We start from the raw sequence: 17,812 nt of genomic DNA, 5'->3' as shown, positions 1-17,812 counted from the left end.
GTTGGCTGTGACTTTTGGTTGAAGTTAGGTGGTTGAATGAAAATGACAATAAATACGAAAAAATCAGGAAACCAGAGAAAAAAAAACTATTTAGACTAAAATAAAAAATTTGAATAAACCTAAAGATTAAAATGGCAATTTACTCTAGAAAAAGTTTTATTTTTAAACGTGACATCTATTTTGTCATTTTAGTCTATTTATTATAATCTTATCTATATCCTACAACTTTATCTTAAATGTTATCCAAATTATATATTTTGTCACAATTACCTTTTATTTTATTCTTAAGTTTTTCTTTTAATGACAAATTCGGATTGTATGTTACTTGGACCGTTGGTCTTTGATAAGGAGAGATAAGATAGAATATGGATATCCAACTAAACCATCATCTTCACTCATTCTCTTTGAGCCATCCAAAACAACCACCCTCCTCCACCCATCCCCACCACCGCACAACCACCGTCAAAGTCTATGCAATCTCCGGCAACCCACAAAAACTGATACAGTCCGGCACCGTGGTTGCCATTGTTCCAAAAGAAGCTGCAGCAGCCATTAATGATGGAGGATACAAACTCCTTGATATCAGGCCAGAATGGGAGAGAGAGAAGTCACGTGTTTCAGGGTCAATGCACGTGCCATTGTTTGTCCAGGACATGGATAATGGACCCCTTACCCTATTGAAAAAATGGGTTCACTTTGGTTATATTGGTGCATGGACTGGTCAGAGTTTTACTATGATCAATCCTGATTTTCTTGATCAAGTGGAGAAGATGGTTCCTGATAAGTCCACTAAACTTCTTGTTGCTTGTGGTGAAGGTTTAAGGTAATATTAATAACTAATCTGAGTAGCTTCAAGAATATTTATGGTTGTTTATATTCAGGTCCTGATGATTCAAGCATCATATACGAGTCGGAAAAAAAGGCACTTAAGCCCTGAAGAATTATATAAACTAATTTTTTAACAAATTATATAAACTATTTTTTTAAAGAGTAAATTGCTAAAATAGTCCCTAACGTTTGTTCACATTTGCTAGATCCATCCAAAAAAAGATTTTTTCTCATATGAACCACTGAGGTTTCAAAAAACTTGCTAAATCCATCCAAACTTCAGGGACGATTTTAGCAATTTAATAAAACAAACTTTTTTTGGATGGATTTAGCAAATGTGAACAAACGTCAGGGACGATTTTAGCAATTTACTCTATTTTTTTATTTTCATCTTTTTATTATATCTCTTAATTAACATAAAATCTATTTATTTTCATCTTTTTATTAAATTTCTTATTTAACATAAAATCTACTAGTTTTTTTTTTCTTTGAACGGCGAATTTCTACAACAGGCGATAGATTCGCACCTGCTTTTGCAGGGCCTCCACCCCACTCTGGCCAAGACTATGTTGTCTTAACCGGGCTCACGCTTGGCATCAGAGTTTGACTTGGCGCTCCCCGACAAAATTTCCAGCCTACTGCCATATGTGAGTAGTTGCACCCTCCACAAGAGCCGAAAACTCTCTGGAGTAAATGCACTGTAATAGAAAACTCGGGTGTGCTCTCCGGGTTTCGAACCTGTGACCAGGCCTTCACCCACTTCATAATAAAGATTAATCATTTATATTTTACAATTATGAATACGGTTTTATATTTATAATCATCTCACCAAGTCTTTTAAAATGTAAACATTTTACTCATTACTAATCCTTTAATAAAGTTAATTATACGAGAAAATGTTTTCAACGGTTTAATTTGTTTCCTGTTTAGCAAGAACGTGTATTTTATTTTATAAATGAACAAAAAAAATTTCTGGGTGGAGGCCTGGTCACAGGTTCGAAACCCGCGGAGTACACCCGAGTTTTCTATTACAGTGCATTTACTCCATAGAGTTTTCGGCTCTTGTGGAGGGTGCAATACTCGCATATGGTAGTAGGCTGGAAATTTTGTCGGGGAGCGCCAAACCAAACTCTGATACCAAGCGTGAGCCCGGTTAAGACAACATAGTCTTGGCCAGAGTGGGGTGGAGGGCCTGCAAAAGCAGGTGCGAATCTATCGCTTGTTCTAGAAATTCGTTGTTCAAAAAAAAAAAACTAGTAGATTTTATGTTAAATAAGAAATTTAATAAAAAGATGAAAATAAATAGATTTTATGCTAATTAAGAGATATAATAAAAAGATGAAACCAAAAAAATAGAGTAAATTGCTAAAATCGTCCCTCACGTTTGTTCACATTTGCTAAATTCATCCAAAAAAAGTTTGTTTTATTAAATTGCTAAAATCGTCCTTGAAGTTTGGATGGATTTAGCAACTTTTTTGAAACCTCAGTGGTTCATATGAGAAAAAATCTTGTTTTGGATGGATCTAGCAAATGTGAACAAACGTTAGGGACTATTTTAGCAATTTACTCTTTTTTAAATGACGATTAACGTTACAGCAATACATGTAGCAAAATCATAGTATATTTAAAAATAAAAAATATATAGGAAACTTTTAAAAATTTAGGGCCCTTGGTAAGACTGCGGGGAGTGGGGGCTTGGGATGGGGGCTTTACTCGAAGGTCCAATCATGGCTAGCCACATCACCCCGCCACCCCGCCCCACGCCAGGCTCGATAGCGACCCCAAAAGGGCAACACCAACACCAACGTTGGCCCGGAGTGGCTTAGCTAGCGTTGACTAGCTTCCCCCGCCCAACCAACACTACCACTCCCCCAGTCCCCCCCCCCCCCCCGGGTCTAAAAAGTGGCCAGACTAGGCGTCCTTCTCGCCTATGGTCTAGGCCGGCTCTGTTTATATCAATTAACACAAGTAAATTTAAGATAATTCACACAGATATATAGCCGATATAGTCGTAGATGGTGTTTTTATGTCAAAAGAAGCATATGTTTTTAAATGGGAAAATCTTGAAAATGGCCATTGACCAATCCCTACTTCTAAAATGGCCACCTCCCAAGTCTTGAGAGAGATACTCTCTTCCAAGACTTAGGAGGTGGTCATTTTGAAACTAAAGCTTGGTCAATGACTATTTTTGAGATTTCCCCTTTTTAAATTTCCGGGGCTATAACATTGTCAATCATGGTTAGAACCCAAATTCCTAAAAATAATTTGGGACACTAAGCGATTGCTTTTTTTTCTCTAACACAGTAGAGACGCGAATGTGATTAATAACTAAACATTTGGGATCGTGATTATGATTTTTATGTCGCAGATCTATGATGGCAACATCAAAGTTACATAAAAACGGATATACAAACTTAGGATGGTTGGCTGGAGGATTCAATCGCGCCACTGATGGCGATTTCCCAGAAGTTGAAGGGCCAGAGAAGTTGCAGTATGCCACCATTGGAGGTGCATCTTATTACTTCCTTAAGATCCTTCTTTTGTTACAAGCTGTGGGGAAGAACAATTAACTAACATGTTGACTTTTGACCTAAAAAGTCATTTATGCCATGTATTTTATGGATTTGCTTCTTCAAGTTTTTGGACATTTTGAAGTTAGTTTAAGAATTAATGTACAAATTGTCTAATTTTATCCCTATTCAAAATATCACTGTTAATTGCTTCTAAAGTAATAGATGATCCTTGACTTTTAGAGGTCAAACTTTATGTTTCAAAGTTCCAAATCCAGATACAAACCATCACTCACTTAACACCTAATAAACTTATCACTATTAGTTTTATTAAGTTGTTATTGTTTTAATAGTTAATTACTGTTTTCGTCCCTATGGTTTGTCAAAAATCAATATTTCAGTCCATTAGTATAAAAATTGTGATTTCAGTCCTTGTTGTTTCACTTTCGTAACCATTTCAATCCATTTATTATGTTAGTACAGGGACTGAAATGGTTACGAGGTGGACTGAAATGGTTACGAAAGTGAAACCAAAGGGACTGAAATCGCAATTTTTAAACTAATGGACTGAAATAGTGATTTTTGACAAACCACATGGACGAAAACAGTAATTAACTCTTGTTTTTATTATCTTTAAGTTGAAATTTAGGGTATTTGACTTCAAAAACTCTTTTTATTACTATGATATATAACCTGAATAAATAGCATGATATAGCGTTTATACAAACATATATTTTCCATTTGTCCAACATTTACAAAACCACATTAATCACTATATTGTAAAACAAAACATGAAGTAAATGATTATAACTTATACAAAATCAAAACGCATAAGCAGCTTCACAGACTTGTATTTATCACCTTTTTGATCATGAAGTGGTACAGCTCGAATTCCTGATCGCAATTCAAATACCGGAAGACAAGTTTGTCCTCCAAAATCATCTTTTTCAGTCATATCATATTCATGTACCTCTACGCGAAGCAATGCAAGCTCTGGAACCATTAACGGGAACTCAAAATCTTCTTCCCATTTTGGTGTCCAGTCATCTTGTAGAATCTTTGTTTTCTTCATAACTGAGTCAGCTTGAACTCCAGCAATTCCAACCTAAAACAAAAGTTTGACTCATCTGTTATGAAAGTCAACATAAAAAAGTCAACGGAGATTGTAACTTGGGTATGAGAAGGAACCTTGACATAGAAATCTGGGGGTGAATAAATATCAAAATGTGTTTCTTTGAAGTCCAAGTGCCACCCATCACCAATATATATTTTCACCTGAAAAACACAATATATTCGGCTTTAAAACCGAACTTTGATTCGCAAGATGAAGGTTATAAAGCTTATGAGTTTGTGATACCTTGAGAGTCTTTTTAACAGGAAGTGTGTTTTTAGGATCAAAGATCTTGTCTTCGGGGCCGTTTTTAAGAAAGAAATCTGGTTTTTTAACGTACCCGCAGCCTCCATTGGCTCTGAACATTCCTTGCATCAGCCATAGTGACCTCCCATGGGTCTGTGGCGACCAAAAACATTAGTTCTACTGTATTAAATGGGCCACCAAGTTCGATTGGGTAACGGGTCAAAATGAGTCATTTACAAAAAAAAAAAAAAAAAAAAAAAAAAAAAAAAAAAAATCAAGCTCGACTAGATCAAATTAAGTTGTGCCGCAAATTTTGAAGTTTTTTTCTTTCGATTCTCAGTAAGTTTTCGTAAAATGACTATTTTACCATTTTACTAGCAAATGGACCATTTGTGTAATTTACTAGAAAAAAAATTATATAGTTTGTTCCTTTATTGTTTTAGTAAGTTATACATAAACAGTCCCATGGTTTGTAAAAGGGTAAAATGTCAGATCTTGAAGGTGTTACAAATTTGAAACTAGAAATGCTAAGCTTCTTACTATTTTGGCAATTTTTAAACTTATGGACTGTAATGATTACTTTTAACAAATTACAGGGACAAAAAACGTAACTAACTGTTCATTTATTTTAATTTTAATTTTAATAGCATGGGCATTATGGTCATCTCAAATAAACTAACAGAATAATTGGATGACGTTAGTAAGGGTGGACTGTAATAGTTTGGAAAGTGAAACCACAAGGACTATTTTGGCAATTTCTAAACTAATGGATTGAAGTAGTGATTTTTGACAAACCACAGAGACGAAAAACGTGATTAACTCTTTACCTAACTATTATATGGAACATTTATGCTTTTAACTCGTTATCTAAGTACTAAAAGTAATAATATATAGCAATCAAAAGTATGGTGATAATGATATAACAAATAAATTGAAATGAAGTGAGAATGAACAAACCTGCATGTTAAATGCAACCATTTGAGCCCCATGAGTCCAACCAATTAACGGATTGTAGTTTGATGAGTCAACTCGTGAGCCTTTTGGGAACACCCTCAACAAGTTTCTTTGGGTAAACCTTCAAGACAATAAACAAAGTTGAGACACATTGACAACTTATAACCATTACAAAAAATATAGAATTTATACACATTTGATTACTTATAAACGTGTAAAAAATTATATTTGTAACCCAAAACAATGTATAAATATGAACAAAAATGAAAAAAAAAAGAGTAAACTGAAACCACAGGGACCCAGATGTAAAATGTTTGAGATTTGGACTAAATAGAAGAGTTTTATAAGACAAACAAGACCTAATTTCATTTTTGGACCAAAATGGCAATAAAACTGAAACCACGGGGACCCAGATGTAAAAGGTTTGAGATTTGGACTAAAGTGGCAAAACTGGCGAAACCTCAGGGACCAAAATGGCAGTTTACTCAAAAAAAAAAAAAAAAAAAAAAAAAAAAAAAAAAAAAAAAAAACTTTATTCATACAGACTTAAAAATATATAGAGCAAATTGTCTAAATTAATTAGTTTTTTTTTAAAACAAGAGGAAGCATGGACTGCATAATTCTACAAGTTTGACTACTAAAGAAAGTCAACCTCATGCTGTATATTTAGATAACTATTTGTTGTAGTGTATTTAGAAAGAAGGTTATGTTTTACTTGATGACATCTGTTGCATGATTCTCAATGGCCTTATCGAGTCGTGTTTCCCTGAGACTAATCCGCTTAGCGGCTGTAGGATCATCATGTAGCCAGTCTTTCACTCCTCCTTTAAGTTTCTTCGCTTGGATTGCGATTAGTTGTTTGTACTCGGGTTCCAAATTATGCTTCACACTCTCTTCTTCATAGTGAAATTCTTCATCCTTATGATCCTGAAAGAAAATGCTTCGTGTTTAATTAAACCAAATTCTTTCAAATAGTTAAGAGCCACGTAAAGAGTACTGGACAATATTGCTTATCGTACATTACGTACGCTTCAATCTCAGCCGTCAGATCATCTTCCCGCATTTTAAAATCGCATGTTGTTTTTTTATAACAATTTCGCATGTGATAATTTTTTATGAGTTCGCATGTTGTTTTTTTGTACCAATTCCGCATGTGATAATTTTGATGAAATAGCATGTTGTTTTTTTATAACAATTTCGCATGTGATAATTTTTGATGAATTCGCATGTTGTTTTTTGTACCAATTTCGCATCTGATAATTTTGATGAAATAGCATGTTGTTTTTTTGTAACAATTTCGCATGTGGTAAATTTGATGAAATCGCATGTTAAAAAACCAACATGCGAAATTGTTACAAAAAAACAACATGCGAATTCAATGCGGGAAGATGATCGGACGGCTGAGATTGTAGCGTACGTAATGTACGATAAGGGCATTTGTACGTTAACCTAACCCATATATATATATATATTGTTGTTGAAGGACGATGTATAGTAATTTGAAATTTAAAGTAATATAAAGTTTTTTTTTAATATTTTACTATTTTAATATTATAATATCTTATTATTATATTTAGCTTTAACATATTTCTTTTTTTTTATTTTTTTTAACCATATTACCTTTTGTCATTTACTTTTTATTTTTAATTATTCTGTTTTTCTTTTAAATATTATTACCTTTATCAATTAATTTAATATTTATTTAAAAAGAAAAAACTTAAGTACGCAACCCCCTCCCCCCCCCCCCCTTGAGATTCTGATATAAGTATTGTTAAAATTAATGTTATATTCAAACTAAAGTATTTATTTGGTATCGTTTTACGGTACGATAATAAACTAAACCAATTCTACGGTTTGGCTTTCGAAACAACATGCTTCTTTTTCAAATATCGTTTGTTTAACATTATCATTTGTTTCGTTTCGTCGCAACGTGCGACACCAATAAAACCTAGTTATGATTAATTTAAAATACAATTTGAACATAAGTTCAAACCTTATCTAAGGGCATAGGTTTCTCAAGAGTGTCTGAAAATTCTACACCCCATGGATCATCTTCGGATGCGGTTTTCATCTTCACGGAGTCCTCATCATTTCCCTTCATGCTCTTGGCAGTGTCAAGATATTCCTTTGGCGGTTTTGTTGAGACTACTATTCGCTTCTTTAGCGATTCAGGGGAAGGAAAATCTATCATAGCTTCTGATTCGGAGCAATATAATACATCACCGAATGTTTCGGTCACCATCTATGGAAAGAACATAGGATTATAATTGTAAGGACCATGAACAAAGTTAATATGCAAAATTATGTTAATTTTTTATTACCTTTGCAACTTTGGCTTGAAGATCAGGAGTCAGGTGATCTTCAAGAGTGAGGATGACAGGATATTCAGATGCAACAAATGCATGTGTCTTGATGGCTTCCAAGCACTTGTTTAATTTGACTGGTGCTGTTAATGTCCTGTATTTTATGTTGACCGTCTTGTTAGAATCATCAAAAATCATCATAATAGTTACAATTTTAGATTGAAGTGAAAGTGCTAGCTTATTGTAGTTAAGAGATCATTTGTATTTAATCAAATTTACAAGGAAATGCATGAGGCTCCCGCATGCACAGGGTCCGAGGAGTGTGTCATGACAGCCATATCAGATATATGACGTAGGCATCCTTACCCTGCATTTCTGTAAAAGGTTGTTTTCAACTTTTCATCACTCGACTCGAACTCGTGACCTTCACGTCTGTCACATGACAGCAACCTTATGGTTGCTACATAGTTTTCCCCTTTAAATGTACAAGGAAAATGGACTAGAAAATGATATTTATTAATACTAACTAAAAGTTATATTTATTAATTCATAGGTTTGTTTATGCATTTCATTTTAGTTGTACAATATATACTAATTTCGAAATAAAGTAAAAAAGTTACCCTCCATGGACAATATCAATATCATCTTTAGTGGAGTTAGGCCACATGTCGAGCTCAATGACACGAACGCCTCTCTTAAGCGATTCGATGATGGGGACAACGCTGCAATCGCTGCTTATTTGGTTGCCGGTAAGATACGAGTTGTGTCCGGTGTATATAAAATAATGTGCCAATGGAGCATCCATATCATGCATCACCTGAAGATTGGAGATCGAGTTAGGAAGAAGATATAGAAATATATGAATATCAATATGTATATATAATATGTTGCAAATGCTTGACACTTTTATATCTATAGATATTTACAATATACATTAACAAATGATTTAATGCAATTATTAATAAATCAAAAATATATAAATAAATTAAGAAAACCAAGCTAGCAGTTTTAAAAACAAAAGAACGGGATGACGTCGTAATTAAATTATTAAACAAAAAAAACATGAGGAAAAAGTATCATTAACAGTGTAACTAAAGATTATGGATACCATGTTCGTGTCTTCTAAAATCATCTAATATATACATATGCATGCCTTATATTCAACATTTATGAACAAGTACGTTGATTTGTTTTTCTAATAAGAATCTAATCACATATTGATCTTTTACTAATGTTTTAATAATTCAATGACTGTTATAATAAATAAAAGAATAATAAGAATTTGTTAGAATAATCTCACATATTTTGTGAAAGCTTGGATAAAAAGTAAAACTTACAAAACTCGGTTAAAAAGTGACTGAGTTATAAATCAAGAGGTTTTTTTATATAGTTTTTTAATTCTAGTTTGAGTCTAGATTTTTTTGGTGATTAAAAGTTATTCTTATAAGTCTTAGGTGATGTTTGTTTTTTTGGCCAGAAGTACTTCTGGCCACTTATGGCGCGCAGATGTTTGAACTCTGCAGCTTGTTTGTTTTCCGGAAGATCTGCAGACCAAAAACGTCTGCCTCACCTCTTCCCCACGCAGACATAGCCTTAAGTCTGCGGACCTCTTCTCCTGCCCACAGACCTGCATCACCTCCACCACCACACATCTCCGCCACCACCTCCACCACCACGTCTCCGCCACCACCTCCACCACCACCGCCACCGCCACCACATGTACCCCACAAAACAAACACCACCCAAAACCCCCAAATCGAAACCACCACGTCTCCGCCACCACCTCCACCATCTCCGCCACCACCTCCACCTTCTTCCCTGCCACCGCCGCCGGTGCGGCTCCCAAAACCCCCAAATCGAAACCCAAATCGAACCCAGAGAGAGAGAGAGTGAGAGAGATACCGTAGAGAGAGAGAGAGAGAGAGAGAGAGATTGGAGACCGGTGGTGGTGGTTGAACGACGAAAACCCCCAAATCGAACCCAGATCGGAGATCGGTGGTGGTGGTTGAACCCAGAAAACCCCCAAATCGAACCAAACAAGCTGGTGAGATGGCGGAGATCGGTGGTGGTGGTGGTGGTTGAACCCAGATCTGAGATGATGGCGGTGGTGTGAAGGCGGAGTTGGTGCGGTGATGGTGGTGCGGCGGTGGTGATCTGCAGATTGTAGAGAGAGAGTAGAGAGAGATCAGTGTGTGACTGTGTGTTGTGTGTGTGTTTTAAACCTTAGAAGAGGTTTTATATATAAAAAAAACAAACCCTCTTCTCCTTGCAAACTGCAGACATTTGGTCCACCTCTTCTCCTGCAGATGCCTGCAGATGTGATCCGCAGACTGCAGACCTTTTCCCGCAGAAAAAACAAACAGCACCTTAAAGTCAGTGCTTTCTCTCACCTAGCATCCTTCAAATATGTAAAATCTTTCAATTTTAACCCTTTAATATTGTTTTGTATTTACACCTTTCACTTTTTGAAAGTTACAATTTTCACCTTTGTGCTATTGCTTAGTTTTACAATTTTTACCACTACTTTTAAAATTTACATTTTTAACCCATGCGTTATTACTTAATTTTACACCCCCTCAATTTTTAAACTTTGTGTTTTTTTCCTTTCACTGTTACTTCATTTTTATCACCCCACTCAATTTTTAAACTTTGCGTTTTTTATCCTTCCACTATTACTTCATTTTTAGCGCCACCACACCGTCAAGTTTTAAACTTTACGTTTTTGCTTCTTGTACTATTACTCCTTTTTTACACTTGCTCAACTTTGAAAATTTTATATGGTTACTGGACCAGATAATCCTTATACTAATTCATTTGATGTTTGCAATGTACCCGTGCCGCAACGCGTGCGGGTCTAATTGCTAGTTAGATTTATAAATAAAAGGAACTATTTGTAAACCTGATTACACCAATTGATCAAAAATAAGAGACGTGTTTTAATTAGATTGCTTTTATATGTGCGGTACCAATTCTCAATTGAATCACATATTGGTCTTTTACTAAAGTTTTAATAATTCATTGACTGTTATAATAAATAAAAATATAGGTAAAAATATAATATATTTATCAGTTATTATTTAATATTACTAAGATAAGTTTAGAGAAAATATAATATTTTAATTCAAACCCAAAATCTACGTTATCTGTCTTATCCTACAATCCCAGCAAAAAAATGACAAATTTAGTGGGACATCAGGAGAAGGCACCACATGATATGTTGCACACTAGGTTGCTACGTTTTCTTTTTGCCCTTTTAGGGTGAAGGAAAAAGAAGTAGCGTGTAGCACGTTGAATATAATAACTATAATAGATTTTATTTTAATTGCCAGCCATTCATTAGGAGTTCAGTTAGTTTGACATAAACATTAAATATGGTTATAACTAATACAATTCTATTTTTTTTAATGGGAAATTTGGATTACTAATAAACCACTGAAGTATAATCGTGTCACTAGTGAAACCATCCGATCATATCTATCTCCACTAGGCTATAATGTCTATATATAAAATCAGGAGGAAACCCAATATAGTGAAACCATCCGATCATATCAATTTCCACTAGGCTATAATGTCTATACATAAATTCAAGGGGAAACCAATAGATCTGAGAAAAACTTCCTTGTAAGAATCAAACCCAGAACCTCATGATCCCTAAGAGTTATCTCACCTCTAAGATGTCACTAAGCTATAATACCATGAGCAATACAATCCTATTTCACTCACATAGATTTCGACTAGAATAACATAAATATATATAAATAATAAAGTAGTCATTATACATATACTTTAATTTGGAGGTGGGTAATATATATATAGTAAGGTAGGACTAAAATCATGTAAATACTTTTTAACGTATACATGAAGGTGATTTTACATAAATTTGTTAAGCTCATATATAAAATTTATATAGATGGAATTTTGTCTTTGAATAAATACATATTTATAAATAACTTTAAAATACTATTAGAAAAAAAAAAAAAAAAAAAAACTTTTAAATACATATATGAAACAAAGACTTTTTCTTTTTCCATGAATAGTTTCACATGCAAATCATAAATTAGATGGGGTACTGTTTCGTTAGGCACCATGTCGCTCTCAGAACTAAATGCAAAACAGCCATGTGACTTTTGACGTCTTTGACTACATCAATACTCTCACCAAATAAAATACCCTTTTGGAATGTGAAAATTAACTGATCACAGATTTTTGGAACAACAATCACCAATTTATATAAATGCAAATAAAAAAATACTAACAATTTAAAATATGTATGGATGTTACTTAGTAATAAAATAATAATACAATTTTAACAATTACAGAAAATATATAAATTTGCGTTTTATATAGAATAACCAATAACATTTAACCAAAAAGGAGTTAATCCAAAATTTTGTTATTTCTGGTAGATTTCCTTAGCTTTTTGCATTAGAGGCTAATAAGGATTGTACAGTTGATTAACACATTAACAGGTTAAGGTGGATTTGGCGTCTACCAATCCAGGGCCGTTCCAATGCTTTTGGAGACCCTAAGCGAATTACGAAGTGGGGGCTCTAATTTCACTCATAAACTCTCCTCCAATCCCGATGGTCCCGTTGCCATGGGCGATTACGGTTACCTATTTCGTCTAGTGATAGCCGATTGCTTAGAAATTGAAACAGGGTTGCGATGGGAAGTGAGAATGATGATTGCAGTTGTATCTTAGGGGCTTTAGGCCGCTGAATAATGATGATTAGGTTGATGGTTGTTGTGTTATAATCGTTGGAAATTAATACGAAATGGGCTTTGAAACTGGGCCATTTTTTGCTAAACATTATTTACTTTGGGCTCCTTCAATGAAAAACTAGTTTAGTTTTTGAAATAAACGTATTTATTTGAGCCTAATACATATACTATATATAAAAACTTGGAGGCCTTTATTTTTTGATGGCCTTAGGCCCGAGCCTAGGTTAGCAAGACTATGGAGCCGGCCCGGGACCAATCAAAGGGGTCCGAACATACACAACATGATGCTCTTCTTTCTCTTATTTATGAGTCGTCATTCTCTTGAAAGTGATGTGGGTGTGGTATTTGGTGATCGATATGAAAGATCTTTCGATCATAGGAGTTAGATTTTTAATTGATGAGTATTTGTTGCCGACAAGTCCAAAGGCTATTATTTGGTTTTCTTGCCTTCCTAGGTAGGTTCGTATTTGCGTTGGGCAGGTGCTTATAAAGAAGCTTCCAACAAGAGCTAATTTGGAAAATAAAGGTTTGGACATTCCATCCTCTTCATGCCCTTGTTGTAATGTTGAAAGGGAATCCCTTGTTGTGATGTTGAAGGGGAATCAAATGACCACTTGTTTGGTGGTACTTCACTGGCTATTCGAGTTTCGCATCTTGTTGTTGCTTTACTTTGGTTGCCAATTCCCGTTGATTGGTCTCCTTGCTCGCTGATGGAGTGGCTCGATAAGTTTAAAGTGCAGCATCAAAGAAAATCATTATTGGGTCTGTTATGTTCGTGATTTGATGGGCGACTTGGAGATTCAGAAATGACATGGTCTAACGAAACCGAAGAGAGACCCTTTTTGATCATATTATGCACTTATCATTTTAAAGGTATAGTAATTGTTATCATAAATTCAGAATTTTGTGGATCGAGTGGCTCAAAAACCCACTTCTATACATGTAGTTTTTTCTTCTTCTTGCTCCTTGCTAGAAGTTTTGTTTTTTAATAAACTATGTTAGAATCAAAGGCGAAGGTTAGTTGGTGTCCGGGGGTGCACCCGCCCACCCTAATGTTTCGGTTAGAAGTGTATAGGTTCCGATTTTTCGTCCAGAAATTTTAAAAATTATATAGGATCGCCTCCCCCAATTATTTTTCCTAAATATTTATACAATATATAAGTTAAAGTAAAGTTTGTTAACACTTTGTATATCCTAAATATTTATACAATGTATAAATTAAAGTAAAGTTTGTTATCACTTTTTATATAAGTGATGGGTAGTTTTGTAAATATATTTTAACTCTTATTTGTTTAACCCTAGATTACCCACCACACAATAAAATCGCAAGTTTTTATGTGTAAGAACGGGTCCTTTGAATGAATGAACTTTTTAGTTTTATTTGGAACTATTATTATTTGACCTGACCTGAATCGCCGACCCGACCCGAAACATAACGATAGGTAAAAAAATCTGGGACTCATCACTTTACGCCCCCTCGGAACTTTTGGTCAAGCTCCGCCACTGGTTAGAATCCTGTGTATTACATGAGTAGACTAAATGTAATGTTATAAAAAATTGTATTTTTAAAAAACCCGTGTATTATACAGGTTAAATAAAATATAACTTAAGAATAATAATTTATTATGTATAGATGATAAGTGTTTATGATTATATAATCAGTTTTGTCACTAAATTTATATTGAATAACTAAAAAAACTTTCTTAATATCATTATTAGCGTAAATACAAATTTTAGTTGACCTAAAATTATGACATTTGTTTCGTTGGATTTTTATTTATTATGTAGTATAAAAATAAATATAAATATACAAATATAAATAAATATAAATATAAATATAGACATAGATTCCGTCATTCTTTAAAAAATTACTGATGCACAAGTTAAAAATATAAATACAAGTAAAACTAGCTAGTATTTTATTTTGGATTTATTTAAAAGGAATAAATCAAGCAATTTTTTTTATCATACAAGTTTCATTAAGTTTATATAAATTTATCTTTAATACATAAAAAGTAAATATATTCTAAAGTCGGATTAAATATAGATTTGGGAGCAGATAATAAGTTTAAGTTAATTACTACACTATATAATAAAAGAAACCTGATTTGAGATACGTGTCATTCAATGAGTGCATCAATCCTTTATTGATAAATTTTAAATTTTAAATTAAAAAATTTTAAATATTATATTATAATTTTATTTTGATTGTAACAAGATATTTCTACACCGATACGGATTATTGATTTTATATGTTTTGGTTTGGATTAAGTTATGGTATAAAGTCATAAACTCACTTAGCTTTGCTAACATGATTTTTAACACATATAAAAGATAGTAAGATTTGATAGTATCCAATGACCACTCAGAATGTTTATGTATCAATCAACTGTTTATATCAATCATTTAAAACTGTATAGTAAATAAAGATATCTAGATATTTCCAAAGAAAAAAAGTTGCATTTAAGTAGATATATTAACAACTAGGTTTTTTCACAATCACCGCATTGGGACGAACTTATTTTGTTATTTAGTCTGTATTTACATGTGTTTTGAAATCACTACGAGCCCGTTGCGCACGAAACCGATGACAAGAATAAAAAGAAGATATAGAAAAAAACACAAAAAAATTACCGAAAGAGAATCAACCAAAAAAATTTTATGGTAATGATTTTGTTCGTATGAAACCCGTAGTCAGAGATATGCAAATGGTACAGTGGTACAAAATTTTAAGTTCCTATGACAAATCCTAAAACAAATAACAGATCATATTATTATGAATGACTATACAAACTTCAATATTTATTCCGTATTTGGTCTGCATATTATTCTATATTATATATACTTAGATCATATTATAAACATATTTTTTTTTATTTCACATTATAATTATGATTCACCCCATATATTACACGGGACAATAACCTAGTTACTACATAATAAAGAATATAAAATCGTATATATGATAACATTGGAACTTGAGGACGAACACTACAGAATATAATAATTTAACTAATGAAAAATGTTTATATTATTGAGTTTTGCAAGTTCTTTTATATATGTGTACAAGATTAATAGATTTTACAGATTTTTTAATTATTTCTGTTAATTGACGTATACTTTTTAGAGAATAATCATTTTTGAATGTTAGTAAACTTATAGTTAGATAATATATAATTTATTAAAGGGAAATTGCATTTAATTATACAAGTTATTAGCCGATAATAATATATATTAAAAGTTTGTTTGCTAACAGAGATGACTGATGACTTACAACAAGTAACTCCGTTTATTCTAAACTTTCATTTATGATGTTTCAAAACAGTTTACAATATACCGATTAAGATAAAATTAATTCAATTGTTCATTAGAAGCCGTTGGACTTACTTATCCGTTGGTGTGAGATTGCTTTTTGCAACGAAATTATAAGTTATTTTAGCGTCAAATCTTTATTTACAATATGAAAATTCAGTTTCTGTTTATATAAAAAAATACACCAGACAAAAAAGGCTTTTTTGTTGTTTAATGTTTATTATTTTAGTGGAAATAAAACGAAATACATCTCTTGGTTTTTTTCAATAATCCACAAAGTCAAATACTCAAATATGATGATTAGTTAAAAGACTTTTGAAAAATACCTTAGGAGGAAAAGGTAGAGGAGGATTGTAGTCACTCATGAGATACCGAAAAAATGCTTCAAGATTCAGAAGTCTCCGGTGAAAGATCGGGAGATGTTTCAGCTCTTTAATCGTAGCATCGACCGCAGCCTCGGCCTCCTCCTTTGTCACTTTATCATCTCCCTGTACTTCGGCCATGAACCGCTGCAATTGCTCAGCGGTCATGATGTCGTTCTCAGAGTAACGACAAAAGAGTTCCTTGATGTCCGCCGGCGGTTCAGTCTCACGGACCTTGAACCGTCGGCGGAAACACCAGCAAACTCTGTATGTTTGCTTGGACATGTTTGAGAATGAAAATTGAGAGCGACTATGATTCTTGAGTTTGGTCGCGTTAGAATATTTATATTGGACCAACAAGAATCGGTATGTAATTATTGAAACTGAAAATGAACTAATTTATTAAAAGTTGGTGGGGTCCCAATAAAATTATTTAGTCAGCAAATGGACAAAAAGATGCGATAATGAAATGGATTGAAATTTCTTTCTTTCGAATAAAAACTTACCATTACTTTTGGTACCAAATTTTATACTCCATATACTGTTTTTTTTTTTTTTTTTTTGGTCTTTGGAGGGTCACGAGCATGCATCCATAACGTACGGCCTTGCATGGCTTGATTTGATGTCTTGTTGAATTTTTTTTTTTCAATTTTTGGCTTGTTTGTCACCGGGAAGTAAAGTGTCAATGCAATATCAAAAAGGAAGCTATTAAGTATCGAATCACGTGAAAATGTGTCTAGAGAAATCGAATTTAGGGATAGGTATGCCTTGAATATGTATAAACGATGACACCCGACCCTCCGAACTTTTCGCTCAGTAGTGTTATATATATAGTTTTCATATAGAAATTTTTTGGTATATACGTTTTCGACCCACCAGTTCTATAGAAATTTTTTGGTATATACGTTTTCGAAACCCCCCTCCCCCCTCAATCATTCGGCTCAAGCTTCGCCACTGCACATGTATACATTCATGTGGAAATCATGTTTTCACACATTATGAGCATACATGTAGAAGTCTTCATTAACACATATGAAATCTTTAGTATCACGTTTGTAAACTTTTATTCCGAAGACCATCGATCCCATCAAACTTCAGACTGAGAATCAAGATTACCAAGGTAGATAAATCAATGAATTCGTCAAGATAGAACATATAATGTGAAAATGACAACTGAATGGCATAAATACACCATAAATATATCAAGAACGACACATGTGAAACCGCGGCCCTCGAAAGCATTTACGATTGATCACTAATGGAACGTCTCGTAACTAACTTGTTTCAACCGAAAACGACTGAATAACATGACAGAAATCTCAAACTAAAGCACTACAAATATTCCTATAGCTCACCGGCAACGGTTAAAAAGCCTAAAAGAAATCTTATCCGAAATCTAATCTCAAAATTATGTTGCTGCTCGTTGACATTAATCACTGACGGATTACCGACATCCACCATGGA

General features: G+C 33.5%; 2 protein-coding genes across 3 annotated transcripts; one reads left to right on the top strand and one right to left on the bottom strand.

Moving 5' to 3' along the window:
* The first annotated feature begins 229 nt into the window (after nucleotides 1–229).
* LOC110864582 (rhodanese-like domain-containing protein 10) lies at nucleotides 230–3,556 on the top strand. The gene is made up of 2 exons (XM_022113685.2): nucleotides 230–823; nucleotides 3,197–3,556. Exons 1-2 carry the CDS (start codon nucleotides 366–368, stop codon nucleotides 3,396–3,398), a joined length of 660 nt encoding a protein of 219 aa, XP_021969377.1. The 5' UTR covers nucleotides 230–365; the 3' UTR covers nucleotides 3,399–3,556.
* A 441-nt stretch (nucleotides 3,557–3,997) lies between these two features.
* On the bottom strand, nucleotides 3,998–16,751 carry LOC110864590 (phosphoinositide phospholipase C 2). 2 transcript variants are annotated; one of them, XM_022113697.2, is made up of 9 exons: nucleotides 16,313–16,751; nucleotides 8,573–8,769; nucleotides 7,971–8,106; nucleotides 7,643–7,891; nucleotides 6,365–6,576; nucleotides 5,653–5,770; nucleotides 4,696–4,848; nucleotides 4,527–4,613; nucleotides 3,998–4,443 (listed from the first exon to the last, which is right to left on the bottom strand). In XM_022113697.2, exons 1-9 carry the CDS (start codon nucleotides 16,631–16,633, stop codon nucleotides 4,150–4,152), a joined length of 1,767 nt encoding a protein of 588 aa, XP_021969389.1. In that variant the 5' UTR covers nucleotides 16,634–16,751; the 3' UTR covers nucleotides 3,998–4,149. The 2 variants fall into 2 exon arrangements, with proteins under 2 accessions (XP_021969389.1, XP_035830117.1); XM_035974224.1 differs by lacking the exon at nucleotides 16,313–16,751 and adding an exon at nucleotides 9,523–9,710.
* Nucleotides 16,752–17,812: the final 1,061 nt, after the last annotated feature.

This window comes from Helianthus annuus, chromosome 1, assembly GCF_002127325.2.
Source record: "Helianthus annuus cultivar XRQ/B chromosome 1, HanXRQr2.0-SUNRISE, whole genome shotgun sequence".
In the NCBI taxonomy this organism is placed as follows: Eukaryota; Viridiplantae; Streptophyta; class Magnoliopsida; order Asterales; family Asteraceae; genus Helianthus; species Helianthus annuus.
The sequence above is the reverse complement of the archived record's forward strand: the minus strand, read 5'-3'. Positions and strand labels throughout refer to the sequence as shown.

What these genes read in the sequence shown, in the direction of transcription:
- LOC110864582 (XM_022113685.2), top strand. Translation starts at nt 366, where the DNA reads ATGGATATCCAACTAAACCATCATCTTCACTCATTCTCTTTGAGCCAT. An exon ending in GCTTGTGGTGAAGGTTTAAG is followed by an intron (nt 824 to 3,196) that starts GTAATATTAATA and finishes TTTATGTCGCAG; the next exon opens with ATCTATGATGGCAACATCAA.
- LOC110864590 (XM_022113697.2), bottom strand. Translation starts at nt 16,633, where the DNA reads ATGTCCAAGCAAACATACAGAGTTTGCTGGTGTTTCCGCCGACGGTTC. An exon ending in AACCTATGCCCTTAGATAAG is followed by an intron (nt 6,577 to 7,642) that starts GTTTGAACTTAT and finishes ATTTTCTTTCAG; the next exon opens with GATCATAAGGATGAAGAATT. An exon ending in CTGTTAAAAAGACTCTCAAG is followed by an intron (nt 4,614 to 4,695) that starts GTATCACAAACT and finishes TGTGTTTTTCAG; the next exon opens with GTGAAAATATATATTGGTGA.